The sequence below is a fragment of the Oncorhynchus gorbuscha genome, linkage group LG01 (assembly GCF_021184085.1).
Source record: "Oncorhynchus gorbuscha isolate QuinsamMale2020 ecotype Even-year linkage group LG01, OgorEven_v1.0, whole genome shotgun sequence".
Classification (NCBI taxonomy): Eukaryota; Metazoa; Chordata; class Actinopteri; order Salmoniformes; family Salmonidae; genus Oncorhynchus; species Oncorhynchus gorbuscha.
This window is the reverse complement of record NC_060173.1, coordinates 98,366,775-98,393,388: the sequence shown is the minus strand read 5'-3', so window position 1 is coordinate 98,393,388 and position 26,614 is coordinate 98,366,775. Positions and strand designations below refer to the sequence as shown.

At 44.3% G+C, this 26,614-nt stretch overlaps 1 protein-coding gene across 1 annotated transcript in view; it reads right to left on the bottom strand.

Annotated features, from left to right (window-relative positions):
• The window catches only part of LOC124047014 (zinc finger protein 385B-like), a 188,228-nt gene that overhangs the window by 124,978 nt on the left and 36,636 nt on the right, over positions 1 to 26,614 (bottom strand). Inside the window, exon 2 of the mRNA XM_046367761.1 lies at positions 16,153 to 16,521. Coding sequence (XP_046223717.1) covers positions 16,153 to 16,519 — 367 coding nt within the window. The 5' untranslated portion in view covers positions 16,520 to 16,521. The remainder of the gene's footprint in view (positions 1 to 16,152; positions 16,522 to 26,614) is intronic.

Here is a 26,614-nt window from a genome sequence, read left to right as displayed (position 1 = left end):
TAAGGGGCACAGCCACAGGCTGACTGGGTAAGGAGGAGTGTCTGGGTAGGATACATGAAATGTGGGGAGAGAGAGAGCCAAGCCCAGGTGCAGTTCAGTGTGCCATGGCCACACTGTGACCCCCAATGTGTGTTATTACTCAAAACCTTTGAGGAAACCCATTGCACTTCATACACAAGTATGTGGACACCCCTTCAAATTAGTGGATTCGGCTATTTCAGCCACACCCGTTGCTGACAGGTGTATAAAATTGAGCACACCGCCATGCAATCTCCATAGACAAACACTGGCAGTAGAATGACCCGTATATAACAGCTCACTGACTTTCAATGTGGCACCGTCATAGGATGCCACCATTCCAACAAATCCATTTGTCAAATTCCTGCCTGGCTAGAGCTGCCCTGGCCAACTGTAAGTGATATTATTGTGAAGAGGAAACGGTCTAGGAGCAACAACGGCTGAAGCACGTAGAGCGTAAAAATCATCTGTCCTCAGTTGCAACACTCAGTACGGTGATCCAAACTGCCTCTGGAAGCAACATCAGCACAAGAACTGTTCGTCAGGAGCTTGAAATGTGTTACTATTGCTGAGCAGCCGCACACAAGCTCACCATGCACAATACCAAGCGTTGGCTGGAGTGGTGTAAAGCTACCCACCATTGGACTCTGGAGCAGTGGAAACGCGTTCTCTGGAGTGATGGATCACGCTTCACTATCTGACGGATCTGGGTCTGTCGGATGCCAGGTTTGGCAGATGCCGAATGCATAATGTAAAGTTTGCTGGAGGAGGAATAATGGTCTGGGGCTGTTTTTCATGGTTCGAGTCAGGCCCCTTAGTTCCAGTGAAGGGGATATCTTAACACTACAGCATACAATGACATTCTAGATGATTCTGTGCTTCCAACTTTGTGACAACCATTTGGGTAAGGCCTTTCCTGTTTCAGCATGACAATGCCCCAGTTCATAAAGTGAGGTCCATACAGAAATGGTTTGCCGAGATCGGCCTGGAAAATCTTGACTGGCCTGCACAGAGCCCTGACCTCACTAATGCTTGTGGCTGAATGGAAGCAAGACCCCGCAGCAACGTTCCTTCCAAAAAACAAAAACAAAAAACATCTAGTGGAAAGCCTTCCCAGAAGAGTGGAGGCTGTTATGGCAGAGAAGGGGGGACCAACTCAATATTCATGCCCATGATTTTGGAATGAAATGTTCAACGAGCAGGTGTCCACACACTGCTGGTCACGTAGTGTATATCTGACAGTGGAGGCTGCTGAGGGGAAGACTACTCATAATAATGGCTGGAACGGCTCAAATGGAATGGCATCAAACTATGTGTTTGATGTACTTGATACCATTCCACTGATTCCGCTCCAGCCATTACCACGAGCCTGTCCTCCCCAATTAAGGTGTCACCAACCTCCTGTGATATTTGAGTACAGTTACCTAAAGTGATTTTGTAGTCATTACTGAAACCGATAGTCACTATGACCCCGTAGGAGTTCCAGATTTGAGTTGTATCAGCTTGAAGAATCTTTTTTATACACCCACTATAATTTCCCAGTGTTCCTTGCCTTTTCGAGTGAATTGTAGTGTTACTGCCCATGACTGTATTTGTTAGTGACATCGGCATCATTGTTGAATTCATTCATTTTCTATCGTGTGGCCTTCAACCAGGGAAGTTCTGAGGCAAATATTATCATTAACCTCTTTATGACAATACATTGTATATCTCATAAGGCTTTAATTTGAGGTCTAGCTTTACCCTAACACAGCGGCCTGAAACTCATGGTTTACAGGCCACATCAGGTCTGCAAGTGGGGTTGCGCATTTCTGCTAACTGTCCAGAAAAATAATCCTGGTTGGAAGATTTCAAGGAATCTTCCAACCAGGATTTCTGGAAACCTAGGACATCTACCATAATTTTGTAACCCTACCTTCAAGTCATATTATGCTGGTTTGCATAATGACTGCCAGGGTTAGGAACAGTGTGAGGAGAATACCTAAGCCATTTAAACTAGAACAACTATTTTAGTAATGGGTGCAATAAATCTAACTAAATGATTGGATTAGTTAAGAAAACAATATGTTATTCATCTTTGTGTAGCATAAGATTGTTCAATCACTGAATGTACAAGCAAAAACACAGGTATTAAAAACAATTCAAAAAGATCTACCTGCAGTAGAGCATGCAGGGTAAAAAGGTAATTTGTTATCATAACTTAAAAAATAGCTATGACTTCTCATTTAGTTTTGAGTCAGTACCACCTACACATTTGAAGTAATAATGACTTTTCATTGACTTAGAGTTCAACTTACAGTCAGCCGACCCTGCTGCCCCAAAACAGCCTGCCAGTCCTGCTTTCCAAGATAAACAGCCAGCCCAGCCAGCCGCCTGAGAAAAACAGCCAGCCAGAAACAGCCAGCCAGCCCCGTTGCCCGAGCTGAGCCCAGACAGGAAGTGACAGCAGCAGGCACTACAGTGGAGGCCAAGCCTAAGCAGCTTAATGAGGAAGGTTTTTCAATGCCAAGGTATTAGTATATCAACAAAATGTTGCCTTAATATCCTACTACAAAATGTTTGTAATGTTAATATATGGCAGGTCTGTGGTTTGTCATGCTGTGTAAATGGGAATATATGCACTGTGCCTAATGTGAAGCACTTCTGGAGGGAGCCTTGGCCTTGAGCAGTGATGAGTACACACATGAAGACATAAGCCTTTGTCTACCTCGGTGAGGAGAGAGAAATTCAACATATTTGTTTTCCGAACATCAAACAAAACAGAAAAAGCTTTTATTCAAATGGTTATTTAATCCAAGGACATATAAAACTGAATTCCCAGAAAGCCTCTACCAGTTCAGGGCACTCTTCAGTCAGTGAGCATCTACTAATCTAAGACTTACATTCTAAACAGTCTGAAATGCCAGTCTGCTGAAGCAAGCCATGGTAAGGTATTAGGCGTACTGTAGAGGCGTACTACACGGTGGACCTGGAGCTTTCCCATCCACACCCGATATGCCTAAATAACCCATTCCGAAAGGACTCGATGACAACTAGACCCGGTCGGATAAAGACCTGGTCCGATCCTTACCCAAAGGAGGAAAGCAATCCCCAATATGATTACAAGGTACCTGTCACGACGGCATCAAACCGGGTGAAGCTAGTTGAGCTAGATAACTAGGCTAATTGAGGCTGCATGCGCTTTCTCATCCTACACATACTGGCTGTCCTAAAAAAACAAATAGACTGACAGAAAGCCACCCTGCAAACATGGTAGATGACCTCATTCTGGTCTGGGGACCCTGTCAGAGTCATTCACCCATGATGTCCCCGGGACCACCCATACGTAGAATGTATGCACACATGACTGTAAGTCGCTTTGGATAAAAGCGTCTGCTAAATGGCATATATTATTATATTATTATATTATGTGTAGACAATTCACTTGACCCTAACAGCCCTGACAGGATTACTAGCCATCCTGTCCTGGCATGTGCTTATTGCCAGACACAGTAGCCACGAGGTTGGCCAGTAACTGGAGGTTTGCCTTGCCCTACACTACCCTGACCTTAGTGTGTGTTGCTGCTGGGATGATTAGGTGACCATGATGGTATGAGGATCAAATTAGGAATTTAGTCAGGACACCAGGGTTAACACCCCTACTCTTTCAATAAATGCCACAGAGAGCCAGGACACCAGTTTAACGTCCCATCCGAAAGACAGCACACTACACAGGGAAATGTCCCCAAACACTGCCCTGGGGTATTGGGATAAAAGGTGCCTCCTACTGGCCCTCCAACACCACTTCCAGCAGCATCTGGTCTCCCATCCAGGGACCAACCCTGCTTAGCTTCAGAAGCAAGCCAGCAGTGGGATGCAGGGTGGTCTGCTGCTACACTCTTAAGAGAAATGGTTCCAGAAGGGTTCTTTGGCTGCCTCCATAGGAGAATCCTTTTTGGTTCCAGGTAGGACCCTGTTTGGTTTCAGGTAGAACCCTCTGTGGAAAGGGTTCTATATAGAATCTACCAGGAACCAAAAGTGTTATTACCTGGAACCAAAAAGGGTTCTTCTTTTTTTTCTATGAGTGTAGTAGTACTATCCTGACCTACTCTGACCTGCCTTAACTGCTGCCCTTGTGTAAACATGCCTGACCTGACCTGGTCATGTCCTTAGCATGTGTAGCTAGTCTGCCAGCAGATTGCATTACTCTCCTACATGACTTAGTAGGCTAATCTTGTTATATCTGGTTATAGGCTGACTGGTGCTTTGATCGTGACTGCGACTCTTGACAGTCTGCTAGTAGCTAGGTGGAAAAACAGGACATAGTAGGGTTTTGCATTTAGTATCCACAGACAGACATGGCCCTGAAGGTTGTCCTACTTCTAGTCAGGCTCATGACAGCATGCTGGGTGAAGAGAAGGAGAGGACGGATATGCCACTAAGAGGACACTTTTATCCAAAGTGACTTACAGTAGTCTGCTGCTGGAAAAATGGATGTTATGGCTTTACACTTCCTGATATATTGTGGATAAAGAGTTACCTGTCTAACAGAACACAGAGGGTGTTCTTTAATGGAAGCCTCTCCAACATAATCCAGGTAGAATCAGTAATTCCTAGGGAAGCTATCAGGCCCCATACTTTTTTCAATCTTTATTAACGTCATGCCACTGGCTTTGAGTAAAGCAAGTGTGTCTATGTATGCAAATGACTCAACACTATACACGTCAGCTAGCACAGCGACTGAAATGACTGCAACACTTAACAAAGAGCTGCAGTTAATTTCAGAGTGGGTGGCAAGGAATAAATTAGCCCTAAATATTTCTAAAACTAAAAGAACTGCATTTGGGGCAAATCATTCACTAAACCCTAAACCTCAAGTAAATCTTATAATAAATAATGTGGAAATTGAGCAAGTTGAGATACTAAACTGCTTGGTTTAACCCTGGATTGTAAACTGTCATGGTCAAAATATATTGGTACAACAGTAGCTAAAATGTCCATAATAAAGCGCTGCTCTACCTTCTTAACAGCGCTATCAACAAGGCAGGTCCTACGGGCCCTAGTTTTGTCATACCTGGTCTACTGTTCAGTCGTGTGGTCAGGTGCCACAAAGAGGGACTTAGGAAAATTGCAATTGGTTCAGAACAGGGCAGCATGGCTGGCCCTTGGATGTATACAGAGAGCTAACATTAACAATATTCATGTCAATCTCTCCTGGCTCAAAGTGGATGAGGGATTGACTTCATCACTACTATTTATGAGAGGTATCGGCATGTTAAATGCATCACTCGGACACCCATGCATACTCCACAAGCTACAAGAGTTCTCTTTACAGTCCCCAAGTCCAGAACACACTATGGGAGGCGAACAGTACTACATAAAGCCATGACTATATGGAAGTCTATTCCACATCAAGTAACTGATGCAAGAAGACAAATTAGATTTAAAAACCAGATAAAAATACACCTTATGGAACAGCAGGGACTGTGAAGCAACACAAACAGGCACCGACACATACATACACACACACGATTACATCAAATCAAATCAAAATCCAATTTTATTGGTCACATACACATGGTTAGCGGATGTTATTGCGAGTGTAGCGAAACGCTTATGCTTCTAGATCCGACAGTGCAGCAGTATCTAACAGGTAATATCTAACAATTCCACAACACAACCTAATACACACAATCTAGTAAAGGAATGGGATAAGAATATATACATCTAAAATATATGGAGGGGCAGTGACAGAGCGGCTAAGATGCAATAGATCGCAAAGAAGAGATATTGAAGGATACAGTATAAGAGATAAGTAATCCAAAATATGTAAACATTCTTAAAGTGGCATTATTAAAGTGACATTATTAAAGTGACATTATTAAAGTGGCATTATTAAAGTGACTAGTGTTCCATTTATTAAAGTTGCCAATGATATCAAGTCTGTAGGCAGGCAACCTCCTCTCTGTGCTAGTGATAGCTGTTTAACAATCTGAAGGCCTTGAGATTGAAAAACAGCTTCTATCTCTTTGTCACAGCTTTGAAGCACCTGTACTGACATTGCTTTCTGGATGGAAGCGGGGTGAACAGGCAGTGGCTCGGGTGTGTACTGTCCTTGATGATATTTTTTGCCTTCCTGTGACATCGGGTGTTGTTGGTGTCCTGGAGGGCAGGTAGTTTGCTCACGGTGATGCATTGTGCAGACCGCACCACCCTCGGAGGGTGTGGGCGATGCAGTTCCCGTACCAGGCAGTGATACAACCCGACAAGATGCTCTTGATTGTCTGCCTGTAAACGTTACTAACATCAAGGCGGTGGCCCGTTCCTGTAGGTTCATGCTCTACAACATCCGCAGAGTACGACGCTGCCTCACACAGGAAGCGGCGCAGGTCCTAATCCAGGCACTTGTCATCTCCCGTCTGGATTACTGCAACTCGCTGTTGGCTGGGCTCCCTGCCTGTGCCATTAAACCCCTACAACTCATCCAGAACGCCGCAGCTCGTCTGGTGTTCAACCTTCCCAAGTTCTCTCACGTCACCCCGCTCCTCCGCTCTCTCCACTGGCTTCCAGTTGAAGCTCGCATCCGCTACAAGACCATGGTGCTTGCCTACGGAGCTGTGAGGGGAACGGCACCTCAGTACCTCCAGGCTCTGATCAGGCCCTACACCCAAACAAGGGCACTGCGTTCATCCACCTCTGGCCTGCTCGCCTCCCTACCACTGAGGATGTACAGTTCCCGCTCAGCCCAGTCAAAACTGTTCGCTGCTCTGGCCCCCCCAATGTTGGAACAAACTCCCTCACAACGCCAGGACAGCGGAGTCAATCACCACCTTCCGGAGACACCTGAAACCCCACCTCTTTAAGGAATACCTAGGATAGGATAAAGTAATCCTTCTCACCCCCCCCCTTTAAGATTTAGATGCACTATTGTAAAGTGACTGTTCCACTGGATGTCATAAGGTGAATGCACCAATTTGTAAGTCGCTCTGGATAAGAGCGTCTGCTAAATGACTTAAATGTAAATGTAAATGTTAATGAGGATTTTCGATGACAAGCCACATTTTTCCAGTCTCCTGAGGTTGAAGAGGCGCTATTGCGCCTTCTTCACCACACTGTCTGTGTGGTTGGACCATTTCAGTTTGTCGGCGATGTGTACACCGAGGAACTTAAAACTTTCCACCTTCTCCACTGCTGTCTCGTCAATGTGAATAGGGGGGGATGCTCCCTCTGCTGTTTCCTGAAGTCCACGATCATCTCTTTTATTTTGCTGACATTGAATGAGAGGTTGTTTTCCTGACACCACACTCAGAGGGCCCTCACCTCCTCCCTGTAGGCTGTCTCGTCATTGTTGGTAAGCCTACCACTGCTGTGTCGTCTGCAAACTTGATGATTGAGTTGGAGGTGTGCATGGCCACACAGTCGTGGGTGAACAGGGAGTACAGGAGGGGGCTGAGAACGCAACATTGTGGGGCCCCAGTGTTGAGGATCAGTGGAGATGTTGTTTCCTACCTTCACCACCTGGGGGCGGACCGTCAGGAAGTCCAGGACCCAGTTGCACAGGGCGGGGTCAAGACCCAGGAACTCAAGCTTAATGATGAGTTTGGAGGGTACTATGGTGTTGAATGCTGAGCTGTAGTCAATGAAGTGTGATGAATATTGCATCATCTGTGGATCTACTGGGGCGGTAAGCAAATTTAAGTGGGTCTAGGGTGACAGGTAGGGTGGAGGTGATATGATCCTTGACTAGTCTCTCAAAGTACTTCATGATGATGGAAGTGAGTGCTACGTGGCGATAGTCATTTAGTTCACTTACCGTAGCTTTCTTGGGAACAGGAACAATGGTGGCCATCCAGCAGACTGCGATAGAGATTGATTGAATATGTCCATAAACACTCCAGCCAGCTGGTCTGCGCATGCTCTGAGGACGCGGCTATGCATGCCGTCTGGGCCAGCAGCCTTGCGAGGGTTAACACGTTTAAATGTTTTACTTATTTCGGCCACGGAGAAGGAGGGCCCACAGTCTTCGGTAGCGGGCCACGTCGGTGGCACTGTATTCTCCTCAAAGCGGTAAAAGAAGTTGTTTAATTTGTCTTGGAGCAAGACGTTGATGTCTGCGACAGGGCTGGTTTTATTTTTGTAGTCCGTGACAGTCTGTAGATCCTGCCACATACGTCTCGCGTTTGAGCCGTTGAATTGCGACTCCACTTTGTCTCTATACTGACACTTTGCTTGTTTGATTCCCTTACGGAGGGAATAACTATGCTGTTTGTATTCAGCTATATTCCCAGTTGCCTTGCCATGATTAAATGCAGTGGTACGTGGGGGAGGGCCTTGAATGCATCGAGGAAGTTAGAGTAGCAATGGTCGAGTGTGTTATTGCAATTTATATGCTGATAGAATTTAGGTAGCCTTGTTCTCAAATTAGCTTTGTTAAAATCCCCAGCTATAATAAATGCAGCCTCAGGATATATGGTTTCCAGTTTGCATAAAGTCCAGTGAAGTTCCTTGATGGCTGTCTTTGTATCCACTTGCGGGGGGATATACACGGCTGTGCCAATAACCAAGGAGAGTTCTCTTGGGAGATAATACAGTCGGCATTTGATTGTGAGGAATTCTAGGTCAGGTGAACAAAAGGACTTGAGTTCCTGTATGTTGTTACAATTACACCATCAGTCATTAATCATGAAACATACACCCCCGTCCTTCTTCTTACCGGAGGGATGTTTATTCCTATTGGCGCGATGCATTGATTCTGACAGCATGTCCCAAGCTAGCCATGTTTCCGTGAAACAGAGTATAATACAACCTCATATATTTCTTTGGAAAGCAACTCTTGCCCTAATTTCGTCGACTTTGTTAACTAGGGACTGGACATTAGCGAGTAATATACTTGGAAGCAGTGGGTGGTGTGCGCGCATCCGAAGCCTCACTAGAAGACCGCTCCAGCACCCTCTCCTCCAGCGTTGTTTTGGGTCGGCCTCTGGAATCAGTTCAAATGTCCTGGGAGGTGCAGACAAAGGATCGCTTTGGGAAAGTCGTATTCCTGCTTGTGCTGGTAAATTGGTGTGTCTCTGATATCCAAAGTTATTCCAGGCTGTATGTAATAGCACTTAAGGTTTTCTGGGCTAACAATGTAAGAAATAATACATTAAAAAAAACAAAATACTGCACAGTTTCCTTAGGACTAGAAGCGAAGCTGCCATCTCTATCGGCGACATCTTTCTACATACACACTATACACACATGTACACATGGATTTTGTACAGTAGATATGTGGTAGTGGTGGAATAGGGCCCTGAGGGCACACAGTGTGTTGTGAAATCTGTGAATGTATTGTAATGTTTTTAAAATTGTATAACTGCCTTAATTTTGCTTGATCCCAGGAAGACTAGCAGCTGCCTTGGCAGGAACCAATGGGAACACATAATAGATACAGTACAGTGAATGCATAAGGAATCAATTCCCACAGGGAATTGAGCCCGCGACCTTGGCAGTGTTGTCATCGTGACACTCTTGCAAGTGCTACGTAACACTCTTACGACTCCAAGCCACACGGGACCATAGCAGAGTTTGGTCTATCCACTGAGGGACAGTAGATCTGAAGGTTGCCCTATGCAATCGCTGCAGGAATTAAACCCACAACCTTGGCATGGAAGGGTGTTGGGAGTACAGAGCAGGTTCTAGTATCTACTAAGTGAGGTTGTCCTACTCCTAGCCAGCTCATCAGAAGTCTCACTGAGTAGCTGTCTGGTTAGTTGACAGACAGACGTTTGATTGTGTTTGAATACCAAATTGTCCGTGCAGAGCTGCACTCATACGGAAAATTGGATCATTACATTTGCATAATTTATATTGCTCATACAGGAGATGTTTCTATGAGGGAGAAAAGTAAAGAAAAAGGTTTTGGACAGAATTGAACAATATGGGGGTGTTGTTGGTGTCACCATCTGTTTAGAGAGAGATGTAATGATGGGGAGCACACATACATGTACACACGCACACACATACAAACAAACACACTCGGGAAGTATGTTCTCCTAGAGAGCTTCAGTCAAATATGCAAAGCAAGGAAGCAGAAACGGGGTCAGTGTTAGAGACATCACCACTTTAGAATCAGAGAGACTGTCTGCCTGTTCATAATTTACTAGTTTCATCACGCCATTACATTTTCATTTAGGAGCCTTTAGTGTAGCTTTCCTAAACTGCAGGAGTGTGAAATCTGAATCATCATTGGCATTACACAGCACTCTTCCTTTTGAAAAACAAAACCACTGAATGTTATTTTAAAGCAGATTAATTCCAGAATGGTTCAACTAAAAAAAATTGCTTGGATAATCAAAATGTGATTCTGTTGAGTTCTTCCAGTCCCCTCTTCATCACCAACATTCGGCTTTGCTTTGTGACTAATTTCTGTTTTGTTGTTCATTTGTGTGCTTGTTGCTTACTGCAATTCAGATTTTAGCTGCCAGTGTATACATAATACTAAACTATCACCCACGGCTGGGATGTTGTGAGGATCGTTCGTGAACAACTCCCTAATGACTTCGTTCCAACAAACATCATGTTAGACCAACCTGTCAAATATGAATACATAAAGGATGCAATGTGGCCCCTGACTCAAACAGACAACATGTTACTCACTCAAAGTAAATAACAAACTTTCCCCCCAAAAAGATGCTGCTAAACATATTCTGTTCTAAATTACCCTGAATAATTATGACTAACTGCACGGGAGAAGTTAATACTCTTTGGTTACCCACAATGAACTTGACCGCAGTTGCTGTTATCGCATGAAACCAACATTTTGAGATAAATATATTTTTTGAAGATGTCAATACTGCCATCTAGTGGAATGTTTGCTTAAGGTTTGCATCACACTGACCCTGAATCCCAAATTAACGCCTTTCTCCATCCCATCTGTCCCATCAGAGGGCAATTGTTTACACCTATCCAATCCTATCAAAGTGCCTTGGCCGTAGGGGCGAGGGGTTGGTTTGGGGAGTGAGGGAACTAGGATAAAAGTTCCACTGCAATTTCTGCAACAAGCCCACTGCTACATCCTGTCATTAGGTTATCATCAGGCTGTTGTGATGATGAGTGAGAGGAGACCCCTCAGTATAAAGCCATGAAGTCCTGTTGTGGAATGATGCTTTAGTTGACCCAGTTAGTTGACCCGGTTAGATGACCTAGTTAGTTGACCCAGTTAGTTGACCTAGTTAGTTGACCCAGTTAGTTGACCCGGCTAGATGACCTAGTTAGTTGACCTAGTTAGTTGACCCAGTTAGTTGACCTAGTTAGTTGACCTAGTTAGTTGACCTGGTTAGTTGACCCAGTTAGTTGACCCGGTTAGATGACCTAGTTAGTTGACCTAGTTAGGTGACCCAGTTAGTTGACCCAGTTAGTTGACATAGTTAGTTTGCCCAGTAAGTTGACACTGTGAGACAGAAAGAAACTGTAGAATAGACATCATCAGTCCCTCCACACCAGAGACTGTGTGTGTGTGTGTGTGTGTGTGTGTGTGTGTGTGTGTGTGTGTGTGTGTGTGTGTGTGTGTGTGTGTGTGTGTGTGTGTGTGTGTGTGTGTGTGCGTGCGTGCGTGCGTGCGTGCGTGCGTGCGTGCGTGCGTGCGTGCGTGTGTGTGTGTGTGTGTGTGTCTCCACACATCCAACACCAGAGCCTGTCTCCAGTCCTCCAGCTGTAAGCTGTAATTACATATGTCCGGCTCAGTCCACCCCAAATAATGGCACGGCTCATTAAAGTTTCAGTGCAACAGACACCCCTGCTGTGTTTAAAAATGTAGCTGTAGTACGGCTCAACTGTTGTGTGCTCGTTACATCATCCAATTCCAATCCAACCTCACTCCAAACTAAGAATGACAGAAGGACACCCACTCTGATCAAATATAAGGAAGACAGCTGTGTTTCGACGGTCAACAAAAGGAGTCAGCATTTCACAGGAGCCCTTTATTCATACAGACTCTGCTTTTAGCAGGGTTCAGAGAGCCCGCTTTTCTCAAATTCTATACCCAAATACACCAGACAGAAATAGTGGATTCCTCTAATGTCTGCAAAGCCTGTCCTAAGAAGAAGACTTTATGAATCCACTATTACATTCCATCATCTGACACACACGCACACGCACACGCACACACACACACACACACACACACACACACACACACACACACACACACACACACACACACACACACACACACACACACACACACACACGTGTTCACGACATCAACCCCCCCCCAGCTGTACTGTAGGATGAAAAAGTTTCAGCGTGAGCTGCCTGTGAACACTTTTCCCTGTAATTGCTCTTTATTGAGGGTGTGTGTGGCCCCAGCACAGAGGGCTGATGTTGCTGCTACTGTGGGGTGTGTGTGTGTGTGTGTGTGTGTGTGTGTGTGTGTGTGTGTGTGTGTGTGTGTGTGTGTGTGTGTGTGTGTGTGTGTGTGTGTGTGTGTGTGTGTGTGTGTGTGTGTGTGTGTGTGTGTGTGTGTGTGTTCTGTTTCCTACTGCTGTAATCTCTGCCTCCATATTCTCACCAGGAGTGGCCTAAGGATTTTCATATTCTACATATTTGACTGAGGGCCAAATTCTCTGCTTTGACCTTTTGTTGTTTTCTTTATGCTTTGTGTGTGACGTGCAGACAGAGAGAGCGATTTCCTCTTTAAAACAGATGATTTCATGTGAATTAGCAGCTCACTCAATTTCATGAAAGAGTGCTCAGTGCTAAGCCCAGGTTTTTGGCTCCTTGTTTAAATACACTCATCATGACAGTTTAGTGCCTGGCTGGCTGTGGAAATGTTGAGTTGAGTTACTCTATACAGACTAGTGCAACAAAAAAAATGCTCCAACTGTAGGCAGTGGATGAAGATAGTCTTTCCAGACTGGCTTTACTTCAACATTGTGTAGCTTAAATTGCATCACTTTAAAAAAGAGACTTAAACAGATAAGGCAAATGTACAGTCTCTCTAAATCAAAGCTTGGTAAACAACAGTTCATAGTTTTCAAGAGACAGGGACATATTGTCTAAAATTTGATGAATAATCTAAGTTTTTCCAAGTTTTTTCCATATGGCCATGGAGTTATTTAACAGTGTGGCTGATTCTGGAATGATGTACATGCTGTGAGATGACTCCTGATTGATGGACAGTCGGAGCCGAACAGACCCGACCTCCTTATCTTCCCAGGCTGAAAGGACAGAGTGATGGAGTGAGTGACAGTGAGTGATGGTTTAGAGGAGGGGTTGTTGATGTCTTGCATGAGAGAATGTTTGTGTGTGACAAGGTCTGTGGCCCCTGGGAGGTTGATGGGGGTTAGTTGTCAGGTGGCCTGTGTCCGTCCTGCTGTAACAACCCCCTCGCATGGCCACTCTCTCACACACACACACACACACACACACACACACACACACACACACACACACACACACACACACACACACACACACACACACACACACACACACACACACACACACACACACACACACACACACACACACAGATTGGCATGGGAAAGTAAACAAAATTGTCACATACACCAGATAGATACAGTGAAATGTGTTGTTTTACAGGTTCAGTCATAGAAGTACAACATCCCTAGAGCAAATTAGGGTTAAATGCCTATCAACGGATTTTTCACCTGGACAGCTCAGGTATCTGAACCAACAACCTTTCGGTTACCGAACCCCAATGCTCTAACCGCCTGGCTACCTGCAGCCCAAAGTAGCTAAGTCTGTTTCATAATAGTCACCCCAAACACCCAACAAAAATACATGTATTTGTCACTCTCGTCAGGCACGGGGCACTGTAGACATGGAAAGGTTCACATTAATATTAATTTCCCCAAATAATAATTAAATAGGATCTCCGTCAAACCAAGCAGTGAAAGCAAACAACAAAATGGCTGAGAGGGATGACCAAGCCATGTGTACGTCCCAAATAACACCTTATTCCCTACGCAATGCACTACTTTTGACTAGGCACTACATAGGGAAAAGAGTGCCATTTGGGACATACCCTTGGTTCTGAGTCAAATGCTGCAAACCAAACTCAGCATGCATCACCACCACCTCGTCTGTTAACGTCTCTTGAAGAGAAAGTACAACCGTCCAATCCTTGTCATTTCTATAGAGTTTCTATAGAGTTCTCTGTGGACGTAGGAGAGTGCTAGTCAGCTCCCCTTCAGAGACACCTCTCATCTGACATCAAAGGCACTAACCTCGTAAAATAAAGGGGAAAAAACACTTTTGGCCACCTATGTTTACGGCTCTGGAGTTGAATACAGACCGTGTCATTTCTACAGTAGACGTCAGAAGTTTACACACACCTTAGCAAAATACATTTAAACTCAGTTTTTCACAATTCCTGACATTTAATCCTAGTAAAAATTCCATGTTTTAGGTCAGTTAGGATGACCACTTTATTTTAAGAATGTGAATTGTCAGAATAATAGTAGAGAGAATGTTTTATTTAATTCATCACATTCCCAGTGGGTCAGAAGTTTACATACACTCAATTAGTATTTGGTAGCATTGCGTTAACATTGTTTAACTTGGGTCAAATGTTTCGGGTAGCCTTCCACAAGCTTCCCACAATAAGTTGGGTGAATTTTGGCCCATTTCTCCTGACAGAACTGGTGTAACGGAGTCAGGTTTGTAGTCTTCCTTGCTCACACACGCTTTTTCAGTTCCAACCACAAATGTTCTATAAGATTAAGGTCAGGGCTTTGTGATGCCCACTCCAATACCCTGACTTTGTTGTCCTTAAGCCATTTTTCCACAACTTTGGAAGTATGCTTGGGGTCACTGTCCATTTGGAAGACCCATTTGCGACCAAGCTTTAACTTCCTGACTAATGTCTTGAGATGTTGCTTCAATATATCCACATAATTTTCCGTCCTCATGATGCCATCTATTTTGTAAAGTGCACCAGTCCTTCCTGCAGCAAAGCACCGCCACAACTTGATGCTGCCATCCCCGTGCTTCCCAGTTGGGATGGTGTTCTTCGGCTTGCAAGCCTCCCCCTTTTTCCTCCAAACATAATGATGGTCATCTTTGTACCCATGTGCAGTTGCAAACCGTAGTCTGGATATTTTATGGCGGGTCTGGAGCAGTGGCTTCTTCCTTGCTGAGCGGCCTTTCAGGTTATGTCGATATATGACTCGTTTTACTGTGGATATAGATACTTTTGTACCCGTTTCCTCCGGCATAGTCACAAGATCCTTTGCTGCTGTTCTGGGATTGATTTGCACTTTTTGCACCAAAGTACGTTCATCTATAGGAGACAGAATGTGTCTCCTTTCTGAGCAGTATGACGGCTGCGTGGTCCCATGGTGTTTATACTTGCATAGTATTGTTTGTGCAGATGAACGTGGTACCTTCAGGCGTTTGGAAATTGCTCCCATGGATGAACCAGACTTGTGGAGGTCTACAATTTCTTTCTGAGGTCTTGGCTAATTTCCTTTGATTTTCCCATGATGTCAAGCAAAGAGGCACTGAGTTTGAAGGTAGGCCTTGAAATATATCCACAGGTACACATCCAATTGACTCAAATGATGTCAATTAGCCTATCACAAGCTTCTAAGCCATGACATAATTTTCTGGAATTTTCCAAGCTGTTTAAAGGCACAGTCAACTTAGTGCATGTAAACTTCTGACCCACTGGAATTGTGATACAATAAGTGAAATAATCTGTTTGTCATAAACTGTTGGAAACATTACTTGTCATGCACAAAGTAGATGTCCTATCCCACTTGCCAAAACTATAGTTTGTTAACAAGAAATTTGTGGAGTGGTTGGAAAACGAGTTTTAATCACTTTTTAATACACAACCTAAGTGTATGTAAACTTCTGACTTCAAATGTATATAGATAACTGTGGATGTAGGAGAGTAGCAGCGTTCCCTTCCCTGGGCAGGCTTTGCTAGTCAGTATGGACCTCAGAGCCAGGTCTCCCTTGGGAGAGGTCTCTCTTCTGACCTCAATGACACTACCTGGTTAAAGGGGCCAATCTGGGATTGAAAAATCAATGAAGTGGTCACCCCGCCATGTGTTAAGGCAGCCAAGGGATGGGTCTGGAGAAATGAACCCAAACAAATAGAAAGAAAATGTTGACATAAAAAAGGGTTCACTGTGGGCCTACCTGTACTACTGCTGGTGGTGCTGGTACTAAGGGTTAGTGTAGAGGTGGGTAGAGACCCAGTAGCTGGTTCTGGAGCCAGAGGAACCTCCCCATTGTTCATCTGTTTGACCCTCTTCAGGTGGGACCTCCCATTATAGTGCACCTGGGCCTGAGCCTGGGAGTTCAGCTGGATGTTACACACATCACACATCGAGTAGAACAGCTTCTTCTTCTCCTGCTGCTGTTGCTGTATATCCATGTTGATCTGGGCTTGGCTGTTGGTGGTAGGTTCCATCCCCATCAGATGATTCAGCTCCAGACAGCCTTGAAAGGGGAAGGCCATCTGGCCATGCTCTATGAAGTGGGCAGGACTCAGCGGTGTCTTCATACCTGCAGCAGACAATGACAACAATGGATTAGAATGATAGACTTCGCTACCAGAAAGCAAGCTGGGTGCAGGCAAACACACCTACAGGCAAAAAACCCCTGTGACTGTGTGACGAAGCTAGAGCTTCCTGTAGTGTAGTAGAGCAAGAGCTCAGCTCCACCTATGATGGTATCGCTATACTATCTGTCCTTCACACTGTCTGACAGTCTGGTCCCATAGAGTCCTTCACACTGTCTGACAGTCTGGTCCCATAGAGTCCTTCACACTGTCTGACAGTCTGGTCCCACAGCGTCCTTCACACTGTCTGACAGTCTGGTCCCATAGAGTCCTTCTCACTGTCTGACAGTCTGATCCCACAGCGTCCTTCATACTGTCTGACAGGCTGGTCCCATAGAGTCCTTCACACTGTCTGACAGTCTGATCCCACAGCGTCCTTCATACTGTCTGACAGGCTGGTCCCATAGAGTCCTTCACACTGTCTAACAGTCTGGTGTCACAGCGAGCGTCCTTCATACTGTCTAACAGTCTGGTGTCACAGCATCCTTCATACTGTCTAACAGTCTGGTGTCACAGCATCCTTCATACTGTCTAACAGTCTGGTGTCACAGCGAGCGTCCTTCATACTGTCTAACAGTCTGGTGCCACAGCATCCTTCATACGGTCTAACAGTCTGGTGTCACAGCATCCTTCATACTGTCTAACAGTCTGGTGCCACAGCATCCTTCATACGGTCTAACAGTCTGGTGTCATAGCATCCTTCATACTGTCTAACAGTCTGGTGCCACAGCATCCTTCATACGGTCTAACAGTCTGGTGTCACAGCATCCTTCATACTGTCTAACAGTCTGGTGTCACAGCATCCTTCATACTGTCTGACAGTCTGGTGCCACAGCATCCTTCATACTGTCTGACAGTCTGGTGCCACAGCATCCTTCATACTGTCTGACAGTCTGGTGCCACAGCATCCTTCATACTGTCTGACAGTCTGGTGCCACAGCATCCTTCATACTGTCTGACAGTCTGGTCCCACAGCGTACTTCACACTGTCTGACAGTCTGGCGCTACAGTGTTCTTCATACTGTCTGACAGTCTGGTCCCACAGTGTTTTTCATACTGTCCGACAGTCTGGTCCCACAGCGTCCTTCACACTCTCTGACAGTCTGGTGTCACAGGGTCCTTCATACTGTCTAACAGTCTGGTGTCACAGCGAGCGTCCTTCATACTGTCTGACAGTCTGGTCCCACAGCTTCATTCATACTGTCTGACAGTCTGGTCCCACAGCTTCATTCATACTGTCTGACAGTCTGGTCCCACAGCTTCATTCATACTGTCTGACAGTCTGGTCCCACAGCTTCATTCATACTGTCTGACAGTCTGGTCCCACAGCTTCATTCATACTGTCTGACAGTCTGGTCCCACAGCTTCATTCATACTGTCTGACAGTCTGGTCCCACAGCTTCATTCATACTGTCTGACAGTCTGGTCCCACAGCTTCATTCATACTGTCTGACAGTCTGGTCCCACAGGGTCCTTCATACAGTCTGACAGTCTGGTGCCACAGGGTCCTTCATACAGTCTGACAGTCTGGTCCCATAGCGAGCGCGATTCATACTGTCTGACAGGCTGGTGCCACAGTGAGCGTCCTTCATACTCTCTGACAGTCTGGTCCCACAGCGTCCTACACACTCCTGACAGTCTGGTGCCACAGCGGGCGTCTTTCATACTGTCTGACAGTCTGGTCCCACAGCGTCCTTCATACTGTCTGACAGTCTGATGCCACAGCGTCATTCATACTGTCTGACAGTCTGGTGCCACAGCGTCATTCATACTGTCTGACAGTCTGGTGCCACAGCGTCATTCATACTGTCTGACAGTCTGGTGCCACAGCATCCTTCATACTGTCTGACAGTCTGGTGCCACAGCGTCATTCATACTGTCTCACAGTCCGGTCCAACAGCGTCATTCACACTGTCTGACAGTCTGGTCCCACAGCTTCATTCACACTGTCTGATAGTCTGGTCCCACAGTGTCCTTCACACTCTCTGACAGTCCGGTGCCACAGTGTCCTTCACACTGTCTGACAGCCTTGTGCCACAGCGTCCTTCATACTGTCTGACAGTCTGGTGCCACAGCGAGCATCATTCATACTGTCTGACAGTCTAGTCCCACAGCGTCATTCATACTGTCTGACAGTCTGGTGCCACAACGTAATTCATACTCATTAAACTGAGAATTGCTGCATACCTAAAACTCACAAAATATTCCTTCATAAGCATGAAGAAAATCAATAATGTTGCATTTAAAGCAGCAAATCTTTGGAAATGCTTGCAAATCTAAACCCACTTTACTTCTTGTATCATATCTCTCAGGCACCAGTATCTGTATTCAGAGTGTGAATTATACCGTGACCTTTGGTGTCTCTATTTACTTCAGTGTGAATTATACCATGAGATTCGGGGGTCTCTATTTCCTTCAGAGTGTGAATTGTACCGTGACCTTCGGGGGTCTCTATTTGCTTCAGAGTGTGAATTGTACCATGACCTTCGGGGGTCTCTATTTGCTCCAGAGTGTGAATTGTACCGTGACCTTCGGGGGTCTCTATTTGCTCCAGAGTGTGAATTGTACCGTGACCTTTGGGTGTCTCTATTTACTTCAGAGTGTGAATTGTACCGTGACCTTCGGGGGTCTCTATTTGCTCCAGAGTGTGAATTGTACCGTGACCTTCGGGGGTCTCTATTTGCTCCAGAGTGTGAATTGTACCGTGACCTTTGGGGGTCTCTATTTACTTCAGAGTGTGAATTGTACCGTGACCTTCGGGGGTCTCCATTTACTTCAGAGTGTGAATTGTACCGTGACCTTCGGGGGTCTCTATTTACTTTCACGCGTGCACACATCCTTTTTATTGGCCTAATAGTAAAGACATGTCATTTGACTGTAAAACATATCTTGTTATCTAACAAAATTACTTTTTTGGAGAAAGAAAAGTTGGGACACCTGAAAACGGGCTGAGATACTGGTCTGTGCAGCCACATGGGAGGAAAATGTTAAAACCATGACACAGAAGGTTTGACTTTGTTGCATTTAGGGGGACTCATGTCTCATTCAAGGGGTCTGAGACCCCGTAATGCGCACTCTTTCTATATCTATGGTTAGTTATGATATCAGGATGAAAGGAAAGGAACATGCTTTTGATTGACTGGAATGGCCAAGCCAACTTCCCCTTGCAGTAGCTTCCTGTGCGTGATACTGTTTGTCTGCGTCCAAAACAGCACCCTATTCCCTATGTGGTCAAAGGTAGTGCACTATACAGTATAGGGAATGTGGTGCCATTTGGGATGCAGTTTGTATCTGTGATGATATAGTGAAAATGGAGGCTGTATGGTATGAGGGAGGAGCCATAGTGCAGTGTGGCCATGTTACATGTCCCTCTCACTGGACAGTAAAATAATCCTTCTGACACACGCACATACATACTCCCTCTGACACAGACAGACTGGGTAATCTCTATGGGCAACTGCAGGCTTCTAATCCCAACAGATAAACTTGCTCCTGGCTTAGTGTTGTGGCCATTCATTTTCATTTACTACTAATCCCTTCCCTCAGCACACCTTTACATTTCACACAACAGTCATGCAAGTAAGGAGAACACTTAGAGAAATAATACATTCTGAATTGCTTTGTTGTTTGTCTGACTCTGTGGCAGGAAGATTTGGTGTGTGTGTGTGTGTGTGTGTGTGTGTGTGTGTTTGTAGGCTCTCCTTCTTGAAGGGTCGGAAACAGGGACAGATCTGACTACCCGGTCATTCCGTCAGACTAGAGGGACAGGGGTCTAGAGGGACAGGGAGGCAGAGGGAGGGAAGGGGGCCAGGCAGTGTGGCCTCACACACCACCAGCCCACATCAACATTATGTTTGATGCCGGAGCTCTGAGGCATGCGCCGATGCCTGTATAACTTTATCAGAAGCAAGTGTTCAATGATGTCCGAATCTTCGTTTCCACCTGATTGGTTTGGTATTGGTTTCGGTAGTAGACAAAAAGGCTACGCTGTGCATGCTTTAAGGTGTGTGGGACATCCTCTATAATAACTTGGCTGCTCTAAATTCTTTTGACCAGCAGGTGCCACTAGTGATCAAAGCCTTGATTAATTAACCTATTTTAGCTTCAATAATCTTTGTTTCCCCATCACTAACACACACCATGGCAGTGACCTCCAGCAACAATGAGACATTACTAGGCTTCCTCAACTGCAAAGGGTACTCTTCTCCTTGAAGATTGTACACAGCAAACTCGCCAGTGTTGAATCAACACTGAGAGTGAGAACCCATATAGACACTGGAACAAGGTTAATGATAACATATGCATTTAGGATCTTACTTGGTGAAGTTCACAGACTACAGATGAATGCACAAAGTATGTCTATCACAAAAAAATGCAAATAAAGCTTCACACTAAGCATTGTGTTAAGTTAACACTGTTCAGTGTCTATATCGGTCCACACTTTCAGTGTTAATTTAACAGTGAGGAATTTGCTGGGTACTTAATGGTATTCCATTGGGTATTATAACAATACTTTACAACAAATACCATGTTACAATCTTTCTACTTCCTCTTTAAACCAAGTAAACATGTTCAGCTTAAATTAAGCTACTCACTGTTAGCAGTTGTTGTAATTTTATCAGTAACTTACTGTATTTATCAACGGTATGATACTGTATCAACTGAATAGAGTAGATTACTGTAGAATGAACAGGAAAATATTGTGCATTTGTTTCACAGCACACCTTTCACAAATTCCATAAGTAAAACTATGTAGCATGCACAGTAAAAAACTATAAATGTGCTTTCCAGTATTAATTATAGTGCAGTGTGGTAAAATGTTGTGGGTGGGGAGAGAGTCTCTGGGTCATTAACATATTTTAAGGCTTGCCTTATAAGAGGCAATATTTGTTGCCGCTTATACAGAATGCTGTACCCACACAGACTGTACTGTAATTTAGGAGTTCTACAAATATTGTCTTAAAACTCAGTAGATTACATGCCAATTGCTGCTAGTAATTTACTGTAATTCAGAAAACAGAACCATACTGCATTTTTGGAGCACCAACAATCTTTTGAACACTAGTGGGTGCACGATATTCTTGTTTTTCACATTTTCAAATATTTATGTCATGTCTTGAAAGAGGCTATATTTGCTGCATCCATTAGTGAGAGTGCTTCAAGAGTTTAAGTGATATGTGGTAGTGGTTTGCTAACAACTACATATATATGTAGGAGACAGATCAGAGTGGCTGCAACTCAAACTTTTAATGGTAGAGTGTTTAGACATGTGCTTTTGATCTGTTTTGGCTTGCACTCACTGTCAATTTAGAAGCCTTTGTTAAAGCTTAAATTGCAAGTTATATAAAACACCAAATATCAATTGATATGCTGTAATATATAAATACACTTTCACTTTTAGCAATTGCTGATCATATTTTCAATACATTTAACAACAAAGTGCTGTTTGGCTATATAAAATAAACATCCTCTCACTGTCAACTGCGTTTATTTCAGCAAACTTAACGTGTAAATATGTGTATGAACATAAGATTCAACAACTGAGACATAAACTGAACAAGTTCCACAGACATAACTTACAGAAATGGAATAATGTGTCCCTGAACGAAGGGGGGGTCAAAATCAAAAGTAACAGTCAGTATCTGGTGTGGTCACCAGCTGAATTAAGTACCGCAGTGCATCTCCTCCTCATGGACTGCACCAGATTTGCCAGTTCTTGCTGTGAGATGTTACCCCACTCTTCCACCAAGGCACCTGCAAGTTCCCAGACATCTGTGGGGGGAATGGCCCTAGCCCTCACCCTCCGATCCAACAAGTTCCAGACATGCTCAATGGGATTGAGATCCGGGCTCTTCGCTGGCCATGGCAGAACACTGACATTCCTGTCTTGCAGGAAATCACGCACAGAACGAGCAGTATGGCTGGTGGCATTATCATGCTGGAGGGTCATGTCAAGATGAGCCTGCAGGAAGGGTACCACATGACGGAGGAGGATGTCTTCCCTGTAACGCACATAGTTGAGATTTCCTGCAATAACAACAAGCTCAGTCCGATGTTGCTGTGACACACCGCCCCAGGCCATGACAGACCCTCCACCTCCAAATCGATCCCGTTCCAGAGTACAGGCCTCGGTGTAATGCTCATTCCCTCAATGATAAACACGAATACGACCATCACCCCTGGTGAGACAAAACCGCGACACGTCAGTGAAGAGAACTTTTTGCCTGTCCTGTCTGGTTCAGCGACGGTGGGTTTGTGCCCATAGGCAACGTTGTGGACGGTGATGTCTGGTGAGAACCTGCCTTACAACAGGCCAACAAGCCCTCAGTCCAGCCTCTCTCAGCCTATTTTGGACAGTCTGAGCACTGATGGAGGGATTGTGTGTTCCTGGTGTAACTTGTTGTTGCCTCGCAGTTGTTGTTGCCATCCTGTACTTGTCCCGCAGGTGTGATGTTGGGATGTACTGATCCCGTGCAGGTGTTGTTAAACATGGTCTTGTTGGTCTGTTCCACCAGGAAAAGGCCACCACAGCATGGGATACAATTAATTATGGGAGAGCCACTGCGAGGATGCTCAGCTGTCCATCCTGTCTCCCTGTAGCGCTGTCTTATGCTTCTCACAGTACGGACATCGCAATTTATTGCCCTGGCAACATCTGCAGTCCTCATGCCTCCTTGCAGCATTAGTAGAAAGGCATCTTTAGTGTCCTAAGTTTTCATAACTGTGACCTTAATTGTCTACTGTCTGTAAGCTGTTAGTGTCTTAACGACTGTTCCACAGTTGCATGTTCATTAATTGTTTATGGTTCATTGAACAAGCAAGGGAAACGGTGTTAAAACCCTTTACAATGAAGATCTGTGAAGTTATTTGGATTTTTACCAATTATCTTTGAAAGACAGGGTCCTGAAAAAGGGACGTTTCTTTTTTTGCTGAGTTTATATCAATGGTTCATTTTCTTCCCCTCATGCTTTAAACTGTGGAGTATCGCAGGGCAGCTGCCTTGAACCACTTCTTTACTTAATATATACATACCAATGACCTCAAGCTACTATATTTGCAGATGATACTATACTTAATACAGCAAGACAATCGGTTGAACAGGTACAGCAAGCTCTACAAGTAGATTTGGAAAATATCAGGGAGTGGTTTTGCCAGAACAAACTTGTTGGTCTGTTCCACCAGGAAAAGGCGACCACAGCATGGGATACAATTAATTATGGGGGAGTACAAATTGAGGAAGTGCCAGAAACCAAACTACTTGGAGTGCAGCTAGACAACTGCTTATCATCGTCGTCTCAAATAACTAATCTATGTAAAAAAAAAATATATATATATATTATAACTGCACGCATGATCAGAAGGATAGCTAAATATTTACCGGGAAAGATTCTTAAGCAAATAACCCAAGCATTAGTTGAGAGTCAGGTGAATTACTGTTCTGTGGTCTGAGGAAATGCAACAGCAAGTTAAATTAGGAGGCTGCAGTTTGCACAGAACAAATCAGCAAGGATTGGTGGAGGTGGAGTTATGGTTCTTCTGTTGTAGTCATGCTCAATGCTCTTGGTTGTTATCAACAAGGTGGAGTTATGGTTCTTCTGTTGTAGTCATGCTCAATGCTCTTGGTTGTTATCAACAAGGTGGAGTTATGGTTCTTCTGTTGTAGTCATGCTCAATGCTCTTGGTTGTTATCAACAAGGTGGAGTTATGGTTCTTCTGTTGTAGTCATGCTCAATGCTCTTGGTTGTTATCAACAAGGTGGAGTTATGGTTCTTCTGTTGTAGTCATGCTCAATGCTCTTGGTTGTTATCAACAAGGTGGAGTTATGGTTCTTCTGTTGTAGTCATGCTCAATGCTCTTGGTTGTTATCAACAAGGTGGAGTTATGGTTCTTCTGTTGTAGTCATGCTCAATGCTCTTGGTTGTTATCAACAAGGTGGAGTTATGGTTCTTCTGTTGTAGTCATGCTCAATGCTCTTGGTTGTTATCAACAAGGTGGAGTTATGGTTCTTCTGTTGTAGTCATGCTCAATGCTCTTGGTTGTTATCAACAAGGTGGAGTTAGTCATGCTCAATTCTTGGTTGTTATTCTGTTCTTCTGTTGTAGTCATGCTCAATGCTCTTGGTTGTTATCAACAAGGTGGAGTTATGGTTCTTCTGTTGTAGTCATGCTCAATGCTCTTGGTTGTTATCAACAAGGTGGAGTTATGGTTCTTCTGTTGTAGTCATGCTCAATGCTCTTGGTTGTTATCAACAAGGTGGAGTTATGGTTCTTCTGTTGTAGTCATGCTCAATGCTCTTGGTTGTTATCAACAAGGTGGAGTTATGGTTCTTCTGTTGTAGTCATGCTCAATGCTCTTGGTTGTTATCAACAAGGTGGAGTTATGGTTCTTCTGTTGTAGTCATGCTCAATGCTCTTGGTTGTTATCAACAAGGTGGAGTTATGGTTCTTCTGTTGTAGTCATGCTCAATGCTCTTGGTTGTTATCAACAAGGTGGAGTTATGGTTCTTCTGTTGTAGTCATGCTCAATGCTCTTGGTTGTTATCAACAAGGTGGAGTTATGGTTCTTCTGTTGTAGTCATGCTCAATGCTCTTGGTTGTTATCAACAAGGTGGAGTTATGGTTCTTCTGTTGTAGTCATGCTCAATGCTCTTGGTTGTTATCAACAAGGTGGAGTTATGGTTCTTCTGTTGTAGTCATGCTCAATGCTCTTGGTTGTTATCAACAAGGTGGAGTTATGGTTCTTCTGTTGTAGTCATGCTCAATGCTCTTGGTTGTTATCAACAAGGTGGAGTTATGGTTCTTCTGTTGTAGTCATGCTCAATGCTCTTGGTTGTTATCAACAAGGTGGAGTTATGGTTCTTCTGTTGTAGTATGTCATGCAAGGTGGAGTTATGGTTCAATGCTCTTGGTTGTTATCAACAAGGTGGAGTTATGGTTCTTCTGTTGTAGTCATGCTCAATGCTCTTGGTTGTTATCAACAAGGTGGAGTTATGGTTCTTCTGTTGTAGTCATGCTCAATGCTCTTGGTTGTTATCAACAAGGTGGAGTTATGGTTCTTCTGTTGTAGTCATGCTCAATGCTCTTGGTTGTTATCAACAAGGTGGAGTTATGGTTCTTCTGTTGTAGTCATGCTCAATGCTCTTGGTTGTTATCAACAAGGTGGAGTTATGGTTCTTCTGTTGTAGTCATGCTCAATGCTCTTGGTTGTTATCAACAAGGTGGAGTTATGGTTCTTCTGTTGTAGTCATGCTCAATGCTCTTGGTTGTTATCAACAAGGTGGAGTTATGGTTCTTCTGTTGTAGTCATGCTCAATGCTCTTGGTTGTTATGTGGAGTTATGGTTCTTCTGTTGTAGTCATGCTCAATGCTCTTGGTTGTTATCAACAAGGTGGAGTTATGGTTCTTCTGTTGTAGTCATGCTCAATGCTCTTGGTTGTTATCAACAAGGTGGAGTTATGGTTCTTCTGTTGTAGTCATGCTCAATGCTCTTGGTTGTTATCAACAAGGTGGAGTTATGGTTCTTCTGTTGTAGTCATGCTCAATGCTCTTGGTTGTTATCAACAAGGTGGAGTTATGGTTCTTCTGTTGTAGTCATGCTCAATGCTCTTGGTTGTTATCAACAAGGTGGAGTTATGGTTCTTCTGTTGTAGTCATGCTCAATGCTCTTGGTTGTTATCAACAAGGTGGAGTTATGGTTCTTCTGTTGTAGTCATGCTCAATGCTCTTGGTTGTTATCAACAAGGTGGAGTTATGGTTCTTCTGTTGTAGTCATGCTCAATGCTCTTGGTTGTTATCAACAAGGTGGAGTTATGGTTCTTCTGTTGTAGTCATGCTCAATGCTCTTGGTTGTTATCAACAAGGTGGAGTTATGGTTCTTCTGTTGTAGTCATGCTCAATGCTCTTGGTTGTTATCAACAAGGTGGAGTTATGGTTCTTCTGTTGTAGTCATGCTCAATGCTCTTGGTTGTTATCAACAAGGTGGAGTTATGGTTCTTCTGTTGTAGTCATGCTCAATGCTCTTGGTTGTTATCAACAAGGT